The sequence below is a fragment of the Manacus candei genome, unplaced genomic scaffold (assembly GCF_025592945.1).
Source record: "Manacus candei isolate 608988 ecotype Guabito, Panama unplaced genomic scaffold, ASM2559294v1 h1tg000081l, whole genome shotgun sequence".
NCBI classification, from domain to species: Eukaryota; Metazoa; Chordata; class Aves; order Passeriformes; family Pipridae; genus Manacus; species Manacus candei.
In genome coordinates, this window is record NW_026138129.1 from 1,730,091 (window position 1) to 1,750,718 (window position 20,628).

At 38.5% G+C, this 20,628-nt stretch overlaps 1 protein-coding gene across 8 annotated transcripts in view; it reads left to right on the forward strand.

Moving 5' to 3' along the window:
• RPS6KA2 (ribosomal protein S6 kinase A2) overlaps positions 1-20,628 on the forward strand; it is a 286,036-nt gene that overhangs the window by 113,856 nt on the left and 151,552 nt on the right. For 3 of the 8 annotated variants that reach the window (XM_051811149.1, XM_051811148.1, XM_051811147.1), the window contains one exon: positions 5,249-5,322. The exons of the other annotated variants lie outside the window; for them this stretch is intronic. In XM_051811149.1, the coding sequence (XP_051667109.1) occupies positions 5,308-5,322 (15 nt within the window). In that variant the 5' untranslated portion in view covers positions 5,249-5,307. The remainder of the gene's footprint in view (positions 1-5,248; positions 5,323-20,628) is intronic. 8 annotated transcript variants of the gene reach the window in all.

Below are 20,628 nucleotides of genomic sequence, written 5' to 3' on the forward strand. Positions count from 1 at the left end.
TGGAGTTACATGAAGGAGTCCTGAGCCAAATGAGTGTCTTCACAGGCTGTCAGCGTCAGGATGGGATGTTAGGAGGGGAGGTGATTTGCAGAGAGCAGAGCCCCACCAAATCTCATAACTATTCATTTGAAAGTGCCATAGTTTGGGAGAAACAGATTCTACCACATTAATTATTTAACTTAGTGGATAATCTAGCATGGATGACCAGTACGACTCAGCATTTGTATCAGGCTAGACCTTGTTTCATTAAAAGAAAAGAGGGGAAAGAAAAAGTCTTTACAGTCTCTTTGATCATCAGTATTAGTTTGCTGGACGTTTTCAATAATTATGAAATAGTTTTTCCTTCTGTGAGTTTTATTGCGGTGATTTTTTTCTGTGATTTTAAATAATTTGTTTCAAGAAGCAGCCTGATACATTTCCTATCACACATGTAGCTTCAGAGCATTTTGTCCACTTTCCTCCTCTCTCCCTTGGCTTGCCAGTAATGACCAACTTGATGCAAAGTGACTCAGTATTCTAATGCAATTGGGAATAAGGGTTGTTCCAACTAGGAAGAAAAAATGATTCATAAAATCTGTTCTCCTATTTAAGTGTGAAAATCATCAGAGATGTTCCTGCTTAGAGGGGGGGAAAACTATACATGAACATCAAGCCCCCCTCTGTGGTTTCCATCCCTGAGTACTTCTGCGTATAAACTTGTAATTGCAGGCTAACAAGTGCTTGTCAGACAAACAGAAAGTGTAAGGAAGCCTGTTGGTAGCTGGATTTTTAGAAGTCAGAATATTCTTCATCCTAATAGGTAGATATTTTTAAAGATGCAGTAAAAAGATACAGTTTATTAGATCATGGAATGAGTAAAAGTAAAATAAAGGGAAGAAATTTGGAGAAAACACACCTGCTGTTGCTTTGCGTAGTGTTTATTACCTAATGTACCTGGCAGAAATTGTGCTGCAAAATGTCATTTGAAATTTGGAAGGGAACTGTTTTTCCTGAGTTGTGTAGGATTTTTGTTACAGTGTTCTTTTGACCAGGTGGGAAAGAGGGTTGAAGGGTTTAAGATCGATACTCCTAGTATCTTTAAAATACCACTATTAGAATAGATTAAAAAATAATATTAGTTATTAATATGAAGATTAATTACTTTTTCTGCTGTGGTGTTCTACACTTTAAATTGACTTGCAATGAGCTTCATAGCTCATGGAGCATGGATACAGAGGCAGATAATGACTTAGCAAATCACAGCTTGTAACTTGACCTTTATTGTTTCACATGCCAATATCATTGCTATACCTGAAACAATAAGGTCATTGCCTATGTAGATAGCTGGCTTTCACGTTTTGTCCTGCTAAAAGAGGCAGGGCACACTCTGGTAAATCAAATATTACAGGTGTTTCATTTCATCTTGCCTAAAATGTGCACCCTTTTTATTGTTCTGGGAAAACCTAGCTGAAATTTGAACTTATTTGGCTACAGTTTTGGGTTTTCAATTTATATTATTTTTCAGTATGGCCTTCATTGTCCTTCATTTATAAGGTATCTAGTGATGTAATTTTATTAAATGTGCAGAGCCAAGATTTGCCATTCTGCATGTGCAGAGTTCTGATTGAAGTCAGCTGAAAATCCAGCAAAGTCAATGGGAACTGCATGTGTGCATCTGAGAAAGGGCTTTGTTTATGGTTCTTAAGCTGAGTGTTGATGAACATGAATGTGAAACCATCAGGAGAAAGTACGCACAGTGTGAATCTGCTAAAGACTTTGAGACCCAGTGGAATGTATCTTATGGCAGAGAGCAATATCCCTTGATTTATAAATCAAAAATTAAATACGCCATTTGAACAAGCTAGGAAATACCTAAGCATGTAAAGAATTTGATTATATTTATTCCAGTGACACAGGAGTGGGGGTTTTTTGGTTTTGTTGGGGATTTTTTGTTTTGGTTTGGTTTTTTGGAAGTTACCAATTAAAACATTGCCTTTTATTCTTTCGGGAGATGTTTCTGTTTTTTGCATTCCTGATGTATTTTTAATTCATTACTCTTATTCTTTAATTTCTTTCTTTTAATTCTTGTTTAGTCTTATTGGTAATGATGAATCCAAATTATGTTTGATCTATATATGGGGCATAGAGCCTAGCAGAGTTTCTGCAAATCAATGCAAAATTAATCTGGAGCCTGGTGTGTCTCAGCATAGTCAGTTGTGAGAGGCAGGACCTCCTGTGGATGATTCAAGTGTGGGTCTTCCTTTGGTTCCACCACTCTCACAAAGAAAATGGAAGCAAGCCTGTGCAGACTGGTGAGGAGTAGTGCAGAAGGACTGGCACTGGCTTTTATAATACTTTGCTGTGAATCTTAGGCTCTGATTCTGATTTCCTACAAGCTAAAGTTACAGCCTTAGGAACGTTGCCTGCAAATGCTGAGCTAGGCTGCTCCTTTTGCACAGTGGACTGGAGTAACACTTCGCTTGCAAAGGCTTGTGAATTCTTCTGCACTTGTATAAAGAACAATTCTGTTCTTTATCAGTAATATGTCATTTATTCTGTCTTCTCTTTTGTATTTTTATAGTTTATCACTTGGTAGAGGAATAGAGTCTTTCTGTAAAAGGTTAGCCAGAAAAAGGCAAGTTAAAGAAAGGAGATGGGGATTAACAGCCTAAGAATGGCTCTGCAAGGTGCAAATCCATTAGTTGTTATTTTTTTTCCCTGTGGTAATGATCATCTTTGTGATGTGTATTCTTGTTACAGCAGGCTACCGACACTATTGTAGTGTCTCACTTCCCCCAGCTGCAGGCAAGACTTTTATGAGGAAATGCTGCGATTCTTGTACGGCTTGCTGGGGGAAGGGAGGCAAGGCAGGGAGAGCAAGCAAGAGCAGGAGGAGTGTGTAGTCCATCAGATAGGTCACTTGAGGAGCCAGGAAATCCATTTTTCAGGCTCATTTTGACAACTTGCTGTGTCATTACAGATGGTTCAGACCTTTGTGCTTTGCATTTCCCATTTGCAAAATGAAAATTATGATGGATACTCAAGTCCTTTGATACTGTTCTACCTATTTACATTGGCTTTGGAGGTAAGAGAATGTAATCATATGTGTACACATTTGTAATAAAGAAAGTGCTCCCCAATTCCCCAACTACTTATGACTTTATCCCAGATAAAGTCTCTTGTGCCTTAGGGTTGCTATGTGCTCCTTTCCACAAGATCAAATTAACTGCTGAGCTACAGAAAGGGAAAATTAAGCAGGTAGATATAGGGATAACTTGTCCACAGGAAAATCATAGAAAATTTGGGCTGGGGGCATTTAAAAAATTTTACTGGACTCCCTCTTCTTCCTCCTTAGGCAGTGTCAGCTATATCTAAACTGTTCCACCAAAGATGTTTTTTTAACCTATTATTCAAAGCCTCCAGTCATGAATGCCCATAACCTCCATAGGTGGTATATTTTGCAACATCATCCTTAGCATTTGAGAGTTTTTCTAATGTCTAACACAAGTTTTTCCTACAACAGTTTAAGCCTGCGTCTTCTTGTCCTCCCCACTGTAACTGTGAAAAAGAGACTGTTTCCTTTTCTTTGCAGCAGGATTTGTGTGCATTTGAAAGGTTTTCAGGTCCCTTTCCTCAGTCTTTCTGTAGGATAGGAAAAATGTCTTACCTCCTTTCTGCAAATTAGGGACTTCCAGGAACAAGACCTTGAGCTAGTCACAGCAACATTGTTAGGTAGAATCTCTTCTTTTTTTTGGATGCAAATCGTCCCTTTTAAAAATCACTTATATTTCAAAGGCCCCTACCCTGTCAAAGACCAATCCAAATTGTCATTTTATGCTCCATTTCCACCATCTAAATGTCTGCATGATGCCCTGATCTGATGGTATTTGGCGTCCAGACCAGAGCTGACAGACTTGATCCATGGGCTCTGATGTCAAATCAATGCTGACATACATCACTTAATTAAATACAGGCTCTGGTCACATAGCCAGGGTACATGGATGTTTGGGCATAGAGCAGGGGCCTGGGATCATAATATAACAGAAGAGGTCTTCATTTGGTTGTGGGATGGATCATCTCTTATCAGGTGATAGGACAAGCACATGCATACCTTGTGTGATGCAGTGATATGGTGAACAGATGTTTGATCCTGATCACAAGCCTCTCCACTCTGTCTGTGAGCCAGGTTCCCTGTGCCTGGAGCATTTGTGTGGGGGTGTACAGGAAAAGAAGAGCTGAACCTGGTGGACTGCTTGGAACCTGTGGGCATCTGCGTCCCCACCTAACAGTTATTTGGAGTAATGTAGTTTTATACAAGAGGCAAATGTATAATTTTATTCTAGGTTTTAACTCCTAACATTATATCTTGTCTGACCCTGTGGCATAAAAAGTCTTTTCTCAGAGGGCTTAGTTCTTCTGCACCTATTTTTGTTATCAATAGCATTTGATTCATGCACTTTTCTACTGGTCTCAGGAGAGGGCTCCTTTTGTGTTGCTTTCTGCATTTGTGTTCTCACGGGTAACTGGAAATATTTCTAAAGTAAGATAGAAATCAGAACAAAAACTCTCCTTATGTTGATTTGCCAGTTACCTAAAAAACAAATACTTTTCATCTAAATATTTGCTAGTCATTTCCTTTGTTCAATTAACAAGACTTACTGTCCCAGTTCAGCAAGGATTCAGTAAAAGTGTTTGCTGTTAAAGACTCAAAGAACTACAGAGTGGTTAGTTCTACACACAGGACACACTCTCTGTGTATGCCATCAGCTCTTACAGAGTACAGTTTTGCTTCCTGGAGAACAAAGTCACAGGAAATGGAAAAGAATGATTGGATCACTACATCTGCCTTGAAAATAGCTCTCTGACTGAGGATGTGTAATGAAGCAAGTGATACATGTATTCAAGGTCCTTGCATGGCAGCTACAATTCACACATAGGGAAATGCCTTCCAGGCACATAGTTTGGGATGCGTGTTCCCTCACTGGGTGCATGGATGATGGTAGAGTGCCCACAGCATGGCTTTGGAAGACTTTGAATGGAGCAGTCATCCTTTAGCTGTGCAGTCTCTCTCACTACTTTGAGCTGTACTGTATTTGAAATGTATCAGTGTTGCAGCAGAGCTGCATTTACTGTGGGGTGCGGGAGAACTTAGAGCTCTCTTCTAGCTGAAAGCCAGGAGTTCAAGGATACTGAAAGTGTGAACCATATAAAGTACAGAAGACAAAATTGTGATGTTCCTAATGAAAAAACCCTTTTCCTCGTATTGTAGGGATATTATTAAGCATTGTATAGCAGTGCACAGGCAAGAAGAGAAGATATAGCTTACCAATGTGCTTTCAGATGGTAAATGATAATAATAATTGGAAAAATGCCAGTTAACTTATTAAACCTTAACACATGAACTCATATAAACTCCAGATGTAATTAAAGAGTGTCATGCTCTTTCCTGCAGGGCCAAATCTGAACCGGTGTATGACTGGCAGAAGGTCGTAAATAGTTCTCCTTTGAGTAGTTGTTACAAACAAACTGAAGGTTTTGCAAGGAGGGGAACTGAGTGTGTGGGTTTTGTCTATAAAATTACCTTCCTCTGTTGTTAAACAACGAAAGCTACCCAGTCTTGCTTGCTCGCAGAAGTACTACCCTCAAGACAGTTTTGTGGTACCCTCTTGTGATGTCTAACAGGAAAATATCAGCTCAGTGCTGCAACATAGGGCTTCTTTAGAGATATTTGAATACTGGGTTTTGTCAATTCATGCTACACATTATGAATAAAAAGTGGTGGTGAGCTGAGTTTGATGGTAGGCAGGAAAAGAAATTTTTTTTCTTGCTTTCTGTAAACATGTGTAATATGGTTTATCCATGTGTATATACGTTCAGAGTCTGGGATTTTATGTTGTGCCTTTTTTCTAAGTTCTGTAGAACTCAACAAGGAGAAAACTAGTATGATTAGACTTTTTTAGAGTTTGTACAAAAATTTAGCTTAAAAACCAGTTTAATACAGGATGCTATTTCTACTACAAATAGGGAAATAATATTTAAGCATAATAAAAAATTACATCTGTTCAAGAGGAATATTAGAGGTCGGCCTTAAAAACTGCAAAGAAAGCTTAACTCAGTGCTGAATTTGTGAGTGTTATCTATCAATATTTATAAGATTGAGCCTTTGACATCTCCATATATGTATTAACACAAATATGTATTCCAGTCTCAAAGCTTTACCATGTCCCTAGGGGAGAAGAAATCCAGTAATACCTTCAGCTAGCACTATGGCACAGGATGCTATGTGCCATAAAGAGTGAATGAGTTAGGTGGTGGTGAGAATGGTTGAAAAATGCTCAAAACATTTGGAAAAGTTCAAACCTAAAGGTTTGAAAGATCTATGTATTGTAGAATGTGTTTTGGGATTGAGCATTTTTTGGGGTGGTAATGCTCTGGAGAAAGAGGATGTGCCCTTGGCATTTGTCCCTACTGTCCCAGAAGTCAGTGTTGCTGAGCAGTACTCACACAGCACCAAGGCTGTCTCCCCGGTATTCCCCAAACACACCAGTAGTCTGGGGGTGGGCAAGATCTTGGGAGGAGACATAGCCAGGACAGCTGACCCAAAATGACCAAATGAGTATTTCATACCATATGACATCTGCTCAGATATAAAAGTTAAAAGGAAGGAGGAGGTGGGGGAGTATATGTTGTTATGTTGGTGGTATTCTGGAGCAACCACTGCACATACTGAAGCCTTACTTCACAGGAAGTGGATGGACAATGCCTGCTGATGGAATTAGATAGTATATCTTTTGTTGTTCTTTGCTTTTGCTTATATTAAACTGCCTTTATCTTGACCCATTAGGATTTCTTCCATCTTTTTCTCCACTGTCCACCTGAGGAGGAGAGTGAGAGAGAGGCTTTGGAGGGCACCTGGCATCACCACATTTGGTTGGGGGGAAAAGTGTTTTTTTTTTAGTAGAAATTTCTGTGTTTTTTCTAGTGAGTAACAGAGAAAATCCTGCAGCATTTTAACTTTGTTTTCTCCACTTTCACGTTGAGAGCAACTAGTGGACAGGTTCTATGACTCTGACAGATATTTTTGTCTTTAACTTCTGCATCAGCAGATCTCCATGCCAGTCTTTCCTGTATGATACAATCTCTTTGACTAGAAAATGCCTGGGACAGCAATTAAACATTGTAATGGCCTTAATTTTAAAACCATCTCTCTAAATATCTGAAACCCTGCTGGATCTGCTGCTAGTCTGCACAGTATCTACTTTATTCCTGTATAGTTATGCATTGCAATTACTACTAAATTATAACTGGAAAGCAAGGCTTTATATTAGATTATTGGTGTGACAGAGTTCAAGGCCATTTTGTATCACTGGATTTGAATTTTTTGATTACTAAATTTGTGCAGATGTTAAATAGTACAAGAAGTTTTTTAATAACATTTAATTATGTTGTAAAAATTGAAATTTTTTTCTGACAAGTAAAATCACTAATTTTTCTTCCAAAAAAAAGCTCCTTAATGTTTCATTAAATCAATACTATCAAGATAGCTGAACCAAGACATTTTCAAAATGTGAATGGTTTTTATGTGTTGGCATTTTGTGGCTGATTTCAAGCACATTGCAGTGCCTAAATTTGAAAGAGTGGAGAAGATGATGTATCTGTTCCTGTTTTCCAGATTCTCATACCCTTGGAAGTTACCTTGTTTGTAGGTGGCAACCAGTGAAATAGGCATAATAGGAGGAAAGGAAAGTGTGGTAGTTAATCTGAGCTCTTACTTTTGCAGTCTGTCAACACCTCTTCAACTTCTCCTTATAAAGGAGGACCATGGGTTTAGGCTCACTCAAGAACTGGGTGAAAGTGTGTTATGTGAATCCATACAGAAAAAAATGCTGTGTGGTGCAAGGGCAGCAAAGCCCCCACTGAAGTAGACATCAACTACTCAGTCTCAGTCTCTCCAGCACTGTGAAGTTGTCCTCTGCCTGCCAGTCAGAGGTAATAATACTGTGCCATTTTCATTATTTAAGCCTCCTTTGCCCATGGTGAAGTTTTAGCAATTGTAAGCCAAAAATCTTGCAGAGCAGGAAGTTGGATCAAACTAAGCTGGGGGGCATTGAGGGGAGACTTTACCTTCTCCTTGAAAGACTTTTAATGTACATTATCCTTAGTTGGTGGCTAACTCGAGCCATTATGTCTTAAGGGTGAGCACTTTGGAGGCATTTTCTCTGGTCTGAAAAAAAGGCAGTTGCACCATGTTAACTGAGTAGTTATACAAGACAAAAAACCCTACCCGTGTTATCAGAGCTGGAGACAAACCAGTTTCCCATGATCTTTTGTTGAGATTTGTTTTTTCCCCTGTGATTTCAAGTTTTTATGCATTTGAAGAATCCATACTAAAAGCACACTTCAAGTACTCCTGCTTCTTCTTTTCATATTTTTGTGGAACAGGTACTGTCACATCATAATATACCAAGCGGCAAAGTGGATAAGGATGATGGGCTGCAGAATTTACTCTGTCTGCAAAGTGAGTGTAGATAATATTTATTCACCTGCTTTCCTCTGTTCCACAAGTACAATTACAGCAACATCCAGATGTTTTCTTTTCCCTTCCCCTTGCTGTTGATGCCATCAATGCTGTAGCATCCCTTCTTGCACAGCAAAGAAATTCAGTCTGTATTTACTTATCTCTGAAAGATCATGTGCTGGAAAAAAAAAGGCCTAATGGTATCTTTTATCTGCTAATATGAAATGAATTTCTGAAAGTCTTCTCAGCAACAGGGATTAGGTATTCTAGCAAACAAATTTTTCATTTTTCCCTGACAGGAAAACCCATGTGAGACATTGGAAGGAATATCATTAATGGTTCTGAGGACTGTCATGTGCAAGAGATAGACTACCTGTACTGATTATCTGCCAAAAGATAAACATTTTATCCCAATTGCCTTTTTGAAAATATTTTCTCCACGCATCAGGATAAAGTTTACATACCAGTTTACTCTTGAAAATGAGTATTCTGCTATAAAAGGGTGTAAGTTACCTATAATCATATTATTTGCTTAGTCAAAGATAATTATGGGAATAGTGCTAACTACCAGTTTTTCACTTGCTTGGTTTAAAAGTGTTTTCTACCTCTGTAACAGGTTTATAAAAGAAGCCATAAAATTAATTCATGTAATGTTTGTATTGAAAGAAATGCTGTAATAGGCAGACATTTGATGTTACGGGAGGAGCTGTTTCCTTGGAGCTGTAAGGAAAGTCTTAAGTTTTTGACTTAATAGTTCCATCTTTCTCATAAAACATGTCAAAGGAGTGAAATAAAAATGTAATCTTTTCTAATGCAGACAGTCTGGATCATTTCAAAGCTAGAGCTTTTTTAAGAGCCTTATTTATGAAAAATAGATCTTGCCTCCACTCTTGACAACTTGTTCTTCTATCGATCAGTTAAGGGTTTTTTCTCTTCCTCAGCTTTTGTGCTCATCTGATCCTCCTTGTTGTTAACCACATGCACAACCATGGCAATTATAACCTATCCCCAGGGAAGTGGGGACTTAAAAACCATTTATGCACCACAACCAAGAGAAAGTTTACCCTTTTACTCTAGCTTTTTAAATCCTTTTGCTGGTGTGAAATTCACGGGACTGAGACAGAAATAAGAACAGAGTTCTCTCCATGGAGTACCACTAAGGTCTTCAAAGACTCATTTATCTTTCTGGTGATCAGAGAACTGTTGCTGTCTGGGATTTTGTATCATCTCTTCAGGGAGGCACATCCACTCCCCATTTTCCAGTTACTGAGAGAAGAAATTAAGTCGTTTTGTCCTCCTGGGATATGATTCTTTACTCTTGTCTTCAGGCATTTCTTTCCTCTTGTAAATGAAGGTTGAAGATTTGAATGTGCTGTGCAACGGTGTAGAATCACACAGCTGGACCACGGAAATGCTGAGCTCTGCACACATAGAAACTGTGCCCTTGAGACCAGGCTCTTGACTCCTGGTGTCTACTGAAACTCACTTTGCCTTCTCACGTTTCCCTTGTAAGGTAACAGTCTTGCTTTTTCCTTCTCTCTCACCCTATCATTCATCTGAATCAGCTTTTTTGTTTTATGCTTTAGACTCAAACAATGGGAATCACATGTTTTTGCTTTTCTTGTACTGCCTCTGTTTTAGTACTTTCCACCCTCACTTTACTGAGCTAACTGGGGAGTCATCAGTAAAAACAAAGCTTTGTTTGAGGAAGTGCTGATTCAGAGGAGATACATCCGAGGCTGGGGAATGGTCAGATACCTCCAGAATAAATCCCAAATGCAGTACTTACTCCCAGAAATATCCCCACTTCATATACTGTAGTCCTTGCCTATTTCTCTTCTAATGGCTCTGCATTCTGGCTTTCTGTAGTTTAAATGTCTCGTGATCCTTTCTCTTTCAGGGAGAGCAGCAGCCAAAACTCCAAGGGAGTCCCCTTGCATCACAGGCTCTGGAGTGTATTGTTGAGGGTTTCATATCTATGACTCAGTTCTGCTTCCAACTGAGCACGAATGTCTGTCTGGGATTTTAGCTTTATATAGCACTGTTTTCACAGCACCTCTACTCTGATTTTAAGGCACGGTTACTATGGCATCTACAGTATCTTAGAAAATAGTGAAATAAAGATATCAGTGTTAACATTTTGTGTTGCATAACAACTTTTGTTCCTGTTTTGTCTGTGTGTTTTCACCCTCTGGGTTTTCTTTTGAATCTTAAGGAAAAAGCCTCAAAGCGAAAATGAGCTGCTGATTTTGGTCCATTGTCATTTCAGATGTGTGAAGTCACACAAAGCCTCATGGCTTTTTATGGTTTCTGCACAGTCATCATCCATTTTAACTTGCTGGAAGGAGTAAACTTGTGTAGTTGTTCATCTTGGAATTTTCCTGACAAATTGCAAACTAGCCTGCATTAATTTAGTCATTTATGATAAAAAGATCTTCCATTCAAAGCACCTCACTCTTGTAGTTAAGGGCTACTTCTTTTGACTATATCATGCAAAGCCTAAACTGGTGCAAACCTACACAGTTCAAAGCAAATGAAAAGCAAATTAAATTGCTTTTTTTTTCCTCCCTGGAATTGTAATGAGATCTGAATCAAAAGACAACTTGTTTTGCTTTTGTTGTGAACTTAACACGGTACCAGACTGGCATCGTTGTTGTTGATAGAACAGTATTCCTTCCTCATTGCCAACATTCAAGACGTAGCAGAATGCATTAGCAACCTGCTCTAGGTAAACTTCCTTTGCTTCTGTCTGTCTTCTTGTTGGTGGCCTTGAGTTGCCAGCAAGGACTACGCCAAAAATAATGTTGTAGTTTAATGTTTAAGTGCATCTTAAATTATTACCAACTTTCAGGCTAGCATAAAACCGGTGTCCTCATAACTGAACATCTAAAAGAGAACTGTCTCCTGGCCAGGCCTGAGAACCTAGAAGGCTAAATTTGATTGTGTGGGAGATTAAAGTGTAGGATGGCAACAAATCTGGATCTGAAATCACAATATTCTAGATATTTGGCCTCTATAATATATTGAGATTGTTAAATTGTGAATCTCAGTTTTCCTCAGTGTAATTTTAACTCTTGCCTGACCAGATCTTAGACAGTGTCTTGTTCTTTCCTCCTAAACTAAAAAATCTTCAAGGCATATTCATTAAATAAAACAAGCTAAGTGAATCTCAGTTGATTGTTGAGTTTCCCAGCCAGCAGTGGATGGTTCTCTTGTGTGCAAACCAAAATGTCAGATTCTTACACTGGTTTTCCTTTACTTTTCTGAAATGGTGATGTGTCAATGTGCTGTGTGTCTGTCATGCAGTCATCTGAAGGGGGTTATCTGTGTGTGAACACAGGAAATTTACTGAAAAACAGAATTGTTGATTTGAATTCATTTTTAGCCTAGTTGCCTAAAAAAGTGAGGCTTTATACATGCTCCCACACCCCATTCAGGCTCTTTGCTTTGAAAGCATTGACAAATTCAACAGAGATAGGCAGAAGAATAGTGCTCTCGAAGACAATGTTCCTGTAAGGTTTGTGAAAATAGGAGTCTAGACAAGGGTACACCACTGCTACAAAATTAAGGAAAAGGGAAAACAAGAGTGGAAGCATACTCCTTAACCACTGAATAAACCAAGCGAGATGGTGGGAGAGAGGGGGACGGCTTGATAAGAAATGGGAATTCATGACCCCACTGTTTTCAGAACAGTTACTATACTTCAATGCCAGGAAGCAAAATAGGATTTTTTCTTTTTGGTGAAAAGTGTATTTGGATTGCAGAAACAAGTGGAGTAATCTATTTACCTGTATAAATATTTGGGCTTTGAAATATTATACTACCCAATAATGATATAATTTATCGTAATAGTGCAGCCTTTTACTAATGTTTTTCCCATACCATGAAATAAGCTAGCTCTTCTGTTTTAGCAATTCCTGCTTCTAATCTAATAGGTGAGACAGAAGAAGTGCTATTTTATCATGGTTAGTGAAATGCTTTCTCTATAAGAGGCAGGCGACATAGTATAATGCTGGCTGTTTTTCTCTTTGGAATCTAGTGATCATCTTTGTGTGGAAATATATTACAGATATTTGTTTGGAGATACTTATAATACCTTGTACTGAGGGGAAAAGAGAGGTGTTTTATTATAATTTAAGGAGAAAGAACTCATAGAACTTAACATCAAATGACTGATTTATCTGTAGAATTACTTTAAAAATCCTACAGGTGTTAGTAGAAAGTGTAGGCTAACTAAGAATTAATCAGAAAAATTATCATAATACAATAAATCACAAGGTTTAAGAATACTTGTTACAGAATTATAATAGAACATCAGTGTTTGCTTGAAATATCCTATCTTGCTAGCTGATACTGGCTTTGATGACATGAATAGTTAATTTCTACAGATAAAAGTGGATGTTTAGCCTGGTAAGAGAGGCTTGGGAAGTGCAATAAGGAGTCCTCAGGCAGAAATATTTGGAGCAAGCAAGTTGGTGTTTACTGATGTTCTCCTTGAAATAATGTATTATAATAATTGCTTCAAAATCCTGTTGCATATGACCATATACTATCAAATTACTTAGTTGCATGCTGAATAGTCAAGTGGGTCAATCTACAGAATTTTGCCATTTTCTTATGATTGCAAGATGTGTAAAGAGCAAAGCAAGATTTCTGCTTGGGGACACTGTGAAACTGCTAAATTTCTTAGCCAAGCCCTGACTAGCCTGTGCCCCACGACCTAGAGTTAAAATTGACCTGTTTTGCACAACCTCCTTACACTTTGCCTCTGAATTACAAGTGTGACATCAATGCATACAGGAGAGAAGCGGGCTTGTGTGGGCATGTATAACAAATGTTTTATACTAACCAGATTATACACATCTTTTTACCAGACAGTCTGTTCTGCTGTTTGCAATAAAGGGAACATAAACAAATAATGCCTAGTGGTATTTTGCTCTTTATTAGGACAGTTTCTGAACAGGATTCAAATTATACAATTTATAAGGAATATGTTGTAATTACAGCCATATTTTGTGTGTGTATGTGGCATTTAATATGAATAATGCATGTAACAGTGTAAATACATATAGTATGGCAGTTTTTCCGTGGAAAATGCTAAGAGGATTAGAGTTTGATCTCATAATACCATAGGCAACCTCTCATTGACTCAGAGTAGAGGTTTGTTTAGTTCTGCTGGTCACCAAATAGATTAGCAGCTCATGGTTTTGCTGCTGACATTCCTTTTGAACTGAAATTGTTATGAAGTTAACTTTTTTTTAATTCCTGGAAGTCTCTCCTCCTAACTGACATTGTGCAACTTATTTTAAAAATGTTTTCTGCTTTTCAGAGTTTAAACTCCTCTTAAAGTGATTTTCAGGGCATGACTGAACAATTTCTGACCTTGTTCCTTCCCTTTTGTTCTCATGGTTGAGCAGTTTTTCTATATTGCCTGTCCCCACAGGTGTAGGCTTTTCCCTTTTGGTCTTCAAGAGGCTCTATATGATAATTGAAACTGTCTGCACAGTTATAAGGGTAAAACTCCAAAGCAAAATTCAGGTTTTTGTTTTGATCCAAATCATAGATTTCTGTGTTCTCCACTGAAGGGCTCAATTTCTTAATGATAAATAGCTCTTACTTACAGAGAATACCTGTGCTATCAAGCTTTCCTGGTGTTAGTGCATGTGTGTTGTATTTCACAGCCAGTCCATTTGTTCCTCCATCCTTGGCCCATTTGCAAGCTCCTTATTTTTGTAAGAGACTTGAAGATGGGAAATGCTCTATTTATTTGCTGCACAAGTGTCCCTCAGGCCAGACACTCTCTGGACACTGCATTAGTGTTCTTTACTGTCCCACCATGGTGAGCTTGTGTGTACTTATGTGTCCTGATTTCAGTTGTACTGCAGCCAACTTCTTGAGAACCAGCTTTATCCTTACTACTCCTACACTAAAACCACTTTGTTTCTGGATCAACCAACACTGAACTCCCCAGTAGTCTTTAAGTACACTTTTCCCAGAGCTTTCATCATGTATGCACTTTGGATTCATGTTCAGCGGCTCCTGGTACTTTGAGCAAAGAGGCACAAATATTGTAAGGCTTCCAAACCCAAAGGGTTTTATCTTATAGACGAAAAAAATGCAGTGTCAAAATAAAGTTTGCATATATTTCCTTGCCTTTGTTTCTTTCCCTACTTAGGTATTCTTTGGCTTTGATCCAGGTGCTCTAAGGGGGTTTATGGATTTATATTCAGATCTCTGTATCCAATTAATCTCAAGAAAAAATTTTCTATTCTACCCAATCCTGCATGGCTTCTCATACCAGATACTCCTCTGAAAGGATTTGTGCTGTAACTGCATTGTTTCTCTTCCTGAGGAGTCACATTCAACAATACCCCTCTCCAGAGGAGTGTATAAACAGGAAAACAACTAATTATAGATCACAGACAGAGAAGGAATAGAATGCAACAGTATGCAAAAGAGAAGGATTGCTTGGACAGATGGTCGGCCTAGAGGAAATGTGGAGGGAGACAGAAAGAGGCTTGAGAATGAACAACAGAGATGGGAAAAAAATTTACCTATGGCATAAACTGCTTATGGGAGAAAGGAGGCAGACAGAACATCCTTCTGTTCCCTAGAACAATCTGTAATGAACTGGGTTAGCATGATCAGAGAACAGAGGCCAAAGTAGACTCAAAAACTTGTTTACTTTTTGGTTATCTGCTGCCTTGATCAGAAGCTGGTCAGCAGAACAGTACTGGGTATTGCAGCCAACTCCTCCTAGGCAGCCAGCTTTGGTAGAGCAGAAGGCAAGAGTGGTCAGCTTTCATATTAAACAGAACATGAACATTATTTAGTGGAATGACAAACCATGAGAAATTTGGGGAGCTGCTGTTTCAAACATCTTCCTGCCTTGGTCTCTTATGTTTATTTGTTTTATTCTATTTATTTATTTATTTTATTTGTTTTATTATGTGTTAACACAAGTTGCTGACCCAGAGCAGTCTAACCACCTCCAGTCACAGACTGGCTCAGAGGAGGAAGAGGGCCCTTACGTATCTCCTTCTCCATAGTGAGTCCTTACCCAGCTCTTACCCTTCCTGCCCGAGCCAGGTACGATGTGACGGTGGCACACTGCTATGTGCTTACACAGATGCACCAGGACCAGGCCAAATCTGCCAAACCCTGATGGTTGGAGCCTCAGGTCATTTTTGGAAGGACACCCAGGGATCTGTGTAAATTAAGGCTGGATTCAAATCCTTCTACTGCTTCTTTCTATGCACAGATAGCTTCTCTACAAATATATGGTGTCTGTCTTTTTCTTCCCTGCCATCCTTCCAACAGATCTGCACAGGCTAAACTCTTAGTTGCTGATGACTTCTTTGTGGAACTGATGATTACCTGGGGCTTTTTATATTGCCAAGCAATTTTATACTGTTTTGCTTTCTATTCTGTGTAAAAGTCTGCAATTACTCATACTTCTTTCTTTGAAACACATTTGGAAGAAAATTATAGTGACAGAAAATAGGCATCTTATATCTCATTTAATGTTTGAAAACATTCTGTATTCTATCTTTTATTCTTGAAATGAAACACATGCTCATTTAAGGGAAATTTTTCTCATTTAAGCAAGAATGAGGAAAAATAAGACCATTATAGAAAAACTTTGAGACTTTTTTTGAAAATTATTTTATTTTAATTATACAAGCAGCACACTTTATAATGTTCCAAAATGACGAATAAGTCCATTGGGGTTTTTGGTGGTTTCTTTTTTAAATTTCACCAACTTGTTTAGAAAAATATTATTTGACAGTTAATTTATTTTTTACAAAACAAAACATATCTGTATGAGTATTGTGGGATTCAAAGCACCAGACAGCTAAGTCGGTACTCATCTCTTTGTGGAAAGATGTGTCATCTTTGAGATTATATCTTATATGCACAAGTCTTTGCAGCATTAAAGCAAAGGTCTCTGTACTTTTTAATTGTTTCACTGAAGTACCTCAAGCTTCAGTTTATCAGGAAGTTGTCATAAGGAACTTATTAATTTTCATATTTTGTGAATTTTCAATCTTAGGATATTTTAATATTGCCAGCATCCACATAGAAGGACACAAAGTTGGTAAAATTAAGTTCTCTTATGGCAGAAACATTTGTAAAGATAATTGTTAATATAGCCTGAAATCTAAAACATTCTCTTGCACTTGAAATTCCTCAAGCTTTAAAGTCAAAGATATGTGCAGTCACATATTTTGGATTGAGTTTACTTTTTTGTTCTACCTGTCCAGAAATATTACTTAATGTTGAGGAAGAGCTAGTAGTTGCATTTTTATTACAGCAGAATATTGTGGGGAGTAAAAGCATTGTACAGCAGTGTTAGAGACTGAAACAGTTAATGATTTACACATCTAAGTTCACCAAAAGCCTTTTGCAAACTGAAAAGAAGTGACTGCTCACCCAGCAAAGCCCACCCCTCGAATACTGCCAAAGGACCTTCAGATCAGATAAGTGGGTGCTATTGTCCAGCTATCCTGGGTGCAGATGCCTGCCTGAGGCTGCAAACTGGATTTCTAGATAAGGGAAGAGGCTGAGAAGAGGTAAGTCCTGCAAGGTGGGAGAATCCCTTTTCTCATGCCAATGTCCTCATCTAGCCTGGGCTATGCATCTCAAATGATGGACCATGATTGATGCTGACACAATAGGAAGCTGAAGTTGTCTTCGGAGCTGTCGGAGGCTCGTGGCATGGCCCTCGACACTATCATTGTAAAACTCCCCGCCCCAGAGAGGCACAAGGTGTTCCCACCTGAACTAGAAGTATAATAACTCATAACCTCTTTGAGCTGTGTGTGGGGCTTCTCCCAGTCCCAGTGGACCAAGACCACCACTTCAACCAACAGTCATGGAAGCTGCAACTGCCAAGTTTCATCGCTGGACCCAGTGGGTGGTGACTATATGCTTCTTTCCACCCTTATCCTTCCTCTCCCATTCTCTCCCTTATGCATTTTCTTAAGTGTTATCTTTATTGCTATGCTTTAACAATGCTTTATTGCCATAGATGCTTTAATACTGCTATGCTTTAATAGTACTATATTGCTATGCTTTAATCTACAGATGCTTCAGTATTAACAATGCCATATTGCTATAGATACTCTAATATTGCTTTATTGCTATAAATGCTTTAATATTACTATGCTTTAATAGTGCTATATCACTATGCTTTAATGTTGCTATATTGCTGTATATTGCTGTGTTAACACAAGTTAACAATGTTATCATATCTATTTATATGATAACATATAAATAGATGTCGTATTGCTATAGAATAACACCCAAAATAGCAACATACCTGTGTACCTTTGAAACAGAATTGTTCTAAAATAAACCCTACATATGTAAGTTTACAAACACCAGTTATTCAGTGTCATTTCACTCTAATCCACCCCAAGGGATTTATTAATAAGAACCTGGCTTACCTTCTCCATTCTGGGGTGGGTCGCAACAAGCATCCATTTACTTGTCTTCAAAATACTGCAGACTGATTCCATTCTGTATTCTCCTGCATGGTAAAATCTACTGTGTGTACCTGTGCAAGGTTTTGGTTTTATTTTGTTGTTTCACACTGTCAGAGCGGGTACTTTACTGTTTGAAAAGATTAGACTGATTATAGCACAGTAATAAAAGACCACAAATCTTGCCCCTTCTGTCTTCAGTAATACCTAGGTGCCCCAGCAGTAGAGCCAGTGCAGAGAAGGCTACAGAGTGCTGTACCCATCTAATGTCAAATAGAAATATGCTGTTGTTTGTCCTTTAGGGCTAGGGGTCTGCTGCAGACTCCAAATTGCTCTATGAGTTTTGTTCTTTTTTTTTTAGCAAGGAGGTTCCCTAAGAAAGAATTGGGATTGTTTTCTAATGTAGTATTAAATGGCATTGCTTCTGATGTTGAAATTCTTTAATGGCAATGCTTGTTACATAAGTCTAATCTGTGTTAGACAAGTAACTGAATTAACAATAAGGTAAGTGGTCAAGAATCTGGTTTCTATATGCCAAATAAAGGTTATTGTTGTATATTGCTAATGGAGATCTTAATTTTTGGTGCTTTATGTATTATTTTGTGTTCTAAAAGTAGATTATATCTTACAGTACTTTAAATGTTATATGAGATATTTTCATTCAAATGGACAATTGGTCAGTGATGAGTTGAAGCCTTCCGTTTCTTTATTCAGCATGCACACATACAGAGCTACAGATTCTCCATGGCCCCTGCCTCCTTTCCCCAGTTCTGGCCCCTAATGCCATCAGCAGTCTTGCTGCAGTCCCTGGATGAGCAGAGGCGTGTGCACACAAATCAACGCACACGTGCATCTGCCTATCCTACCTTGTCCGTGCTCCAAACAGCTTATTTTACAGATTTCAAGCTTGTCCTCACCTTGGGACCAACAGCCACCACAGCCTGACTCCTTTGGTCATTGCCCTGAGCCTTGGGTATGCCTGAGAAGAGGTTGCAATGCAAAGAAGGAATGAGGGATTACAAGTACTTTTCTTTTTAGGATGTTTTGCCAAACCAAAGGTGTAAGAGGAGCAGTGAACTTGCAGTTCAGTGAGGAGCCATTACTATGACCATGGCTGCTCTGTGTTGGTACCCACCAAGAGGACATGGCTGTGTTAGGTACTTTGATTGTGAAGATAGAAAATGTCCTGTGAACTTTATAAGCAAGGGATGTGATGGGGGGCTGGCAGTGAGGGGCTGTAGCAGAGAGAGGAAGTTGAGCAAAACTTAGACCAAAGATGCAGTGCTTCAGAAGGGAGGAAGGCTGACTTAGAACTAAATTTAAAAAAAGAGAGGAAGGGAGGAGAGAGGAACATAACAGAGAGGAGGAAAGAAGGCACAGTGAAGTAAAAGACACAGAAAAAAGGATGTGAGAGGACTGCAGTGAACAATCAACACAAGGTTGAGAAACTCTTGTCAGAAGCTTACAGAGTGCTGGAAAAAGCAAAAACCTGTTTTGAGTGTTTCAGCAGCTGTTCCTTCCAGCTGGTTTTGTACTCTGCAAATCTTACCCTCCTCCCCCCAAGCCTTCCCCAAAGTGCACCATGGTGAATCACAACTGGTGACTCCTCTGCAGATGCAGTTTGAGCTGAGGAAAGCTAATATCCTCTGGTGTTTCCACGTTTTGGCTGGAAATCCTGTGAATGATAGGCAGTCTACAGGCTCCTGCTTTTTCTAGCATAGCAAGGTCCAACAGAGAACATGCAGCTTGCACCCACATTATTGCAGAGGAATGCAATAAAACATCTCCCTGAAAGATGGACGCAAACCCAACAGGAAGAGTGTGACTGGTCAAAGTTACATCTCTGTACCAAGATACATTTCTTTTTCATGTTCACAAATAATGAAGCTAGGCCAGCAAAAGCTTGGTGTTGTAGATCAGACCTTAAACAGTAGTGACATAAGCGCAGCAAACCTAATTTCCCCATTTTCAATAACATCTTTTCCAAGTTAGATGTTGCTGTTCTGTAATGCAATCTGCCATTCAAGATTTTGTTTAAGGGCTTTACTGAAAGAATAACCTGCCCTTTACAATGTTCATTGCATGTGCATGGGACTGTAGTCATGACCTGGAAAATACCACTGTCATGATGTTACTAGATTTTTTTCTAGACCATGTTATCATTCTGTGATATAAAAATGCTAATAATACTTAAAATCTCACTTGTACTTCACTTTTTACATGGTTCATGTACTTTGCATTACCCTAACCTTTTACAATGGATCTAAGCCAACAGATTTGGGGTTTTGTTTTGGTTTTTTGTTTGTTTTGTGGGTTTGGGGTTTTTTTTGTTTGGTTTTTTTTTTTTTTTCTTTAGAGTCAGAGTCCACTGTGTTAATTTTATTGGAAAAAAATGGGCCCAGAGAATGAAGTGCTCAATTGCCAATGTCACTAGCTATTGAGGATATATGGTTCATGCCAGTTTTTAAAAAGATGCTGTGTTACTTTCTATAGAGTATATGGGTCTAGAGAGAAAAACATTCATGTAGCTCCATCGCTTTAAATTGTTAAAGATGTGCACAAAAAAAATCCCTTATTTAAGTCTTCAATAATTATTTTATTTACTAAAATTACAACCAAAGCTCTGAAAAGCAATGCTTTTCCTTT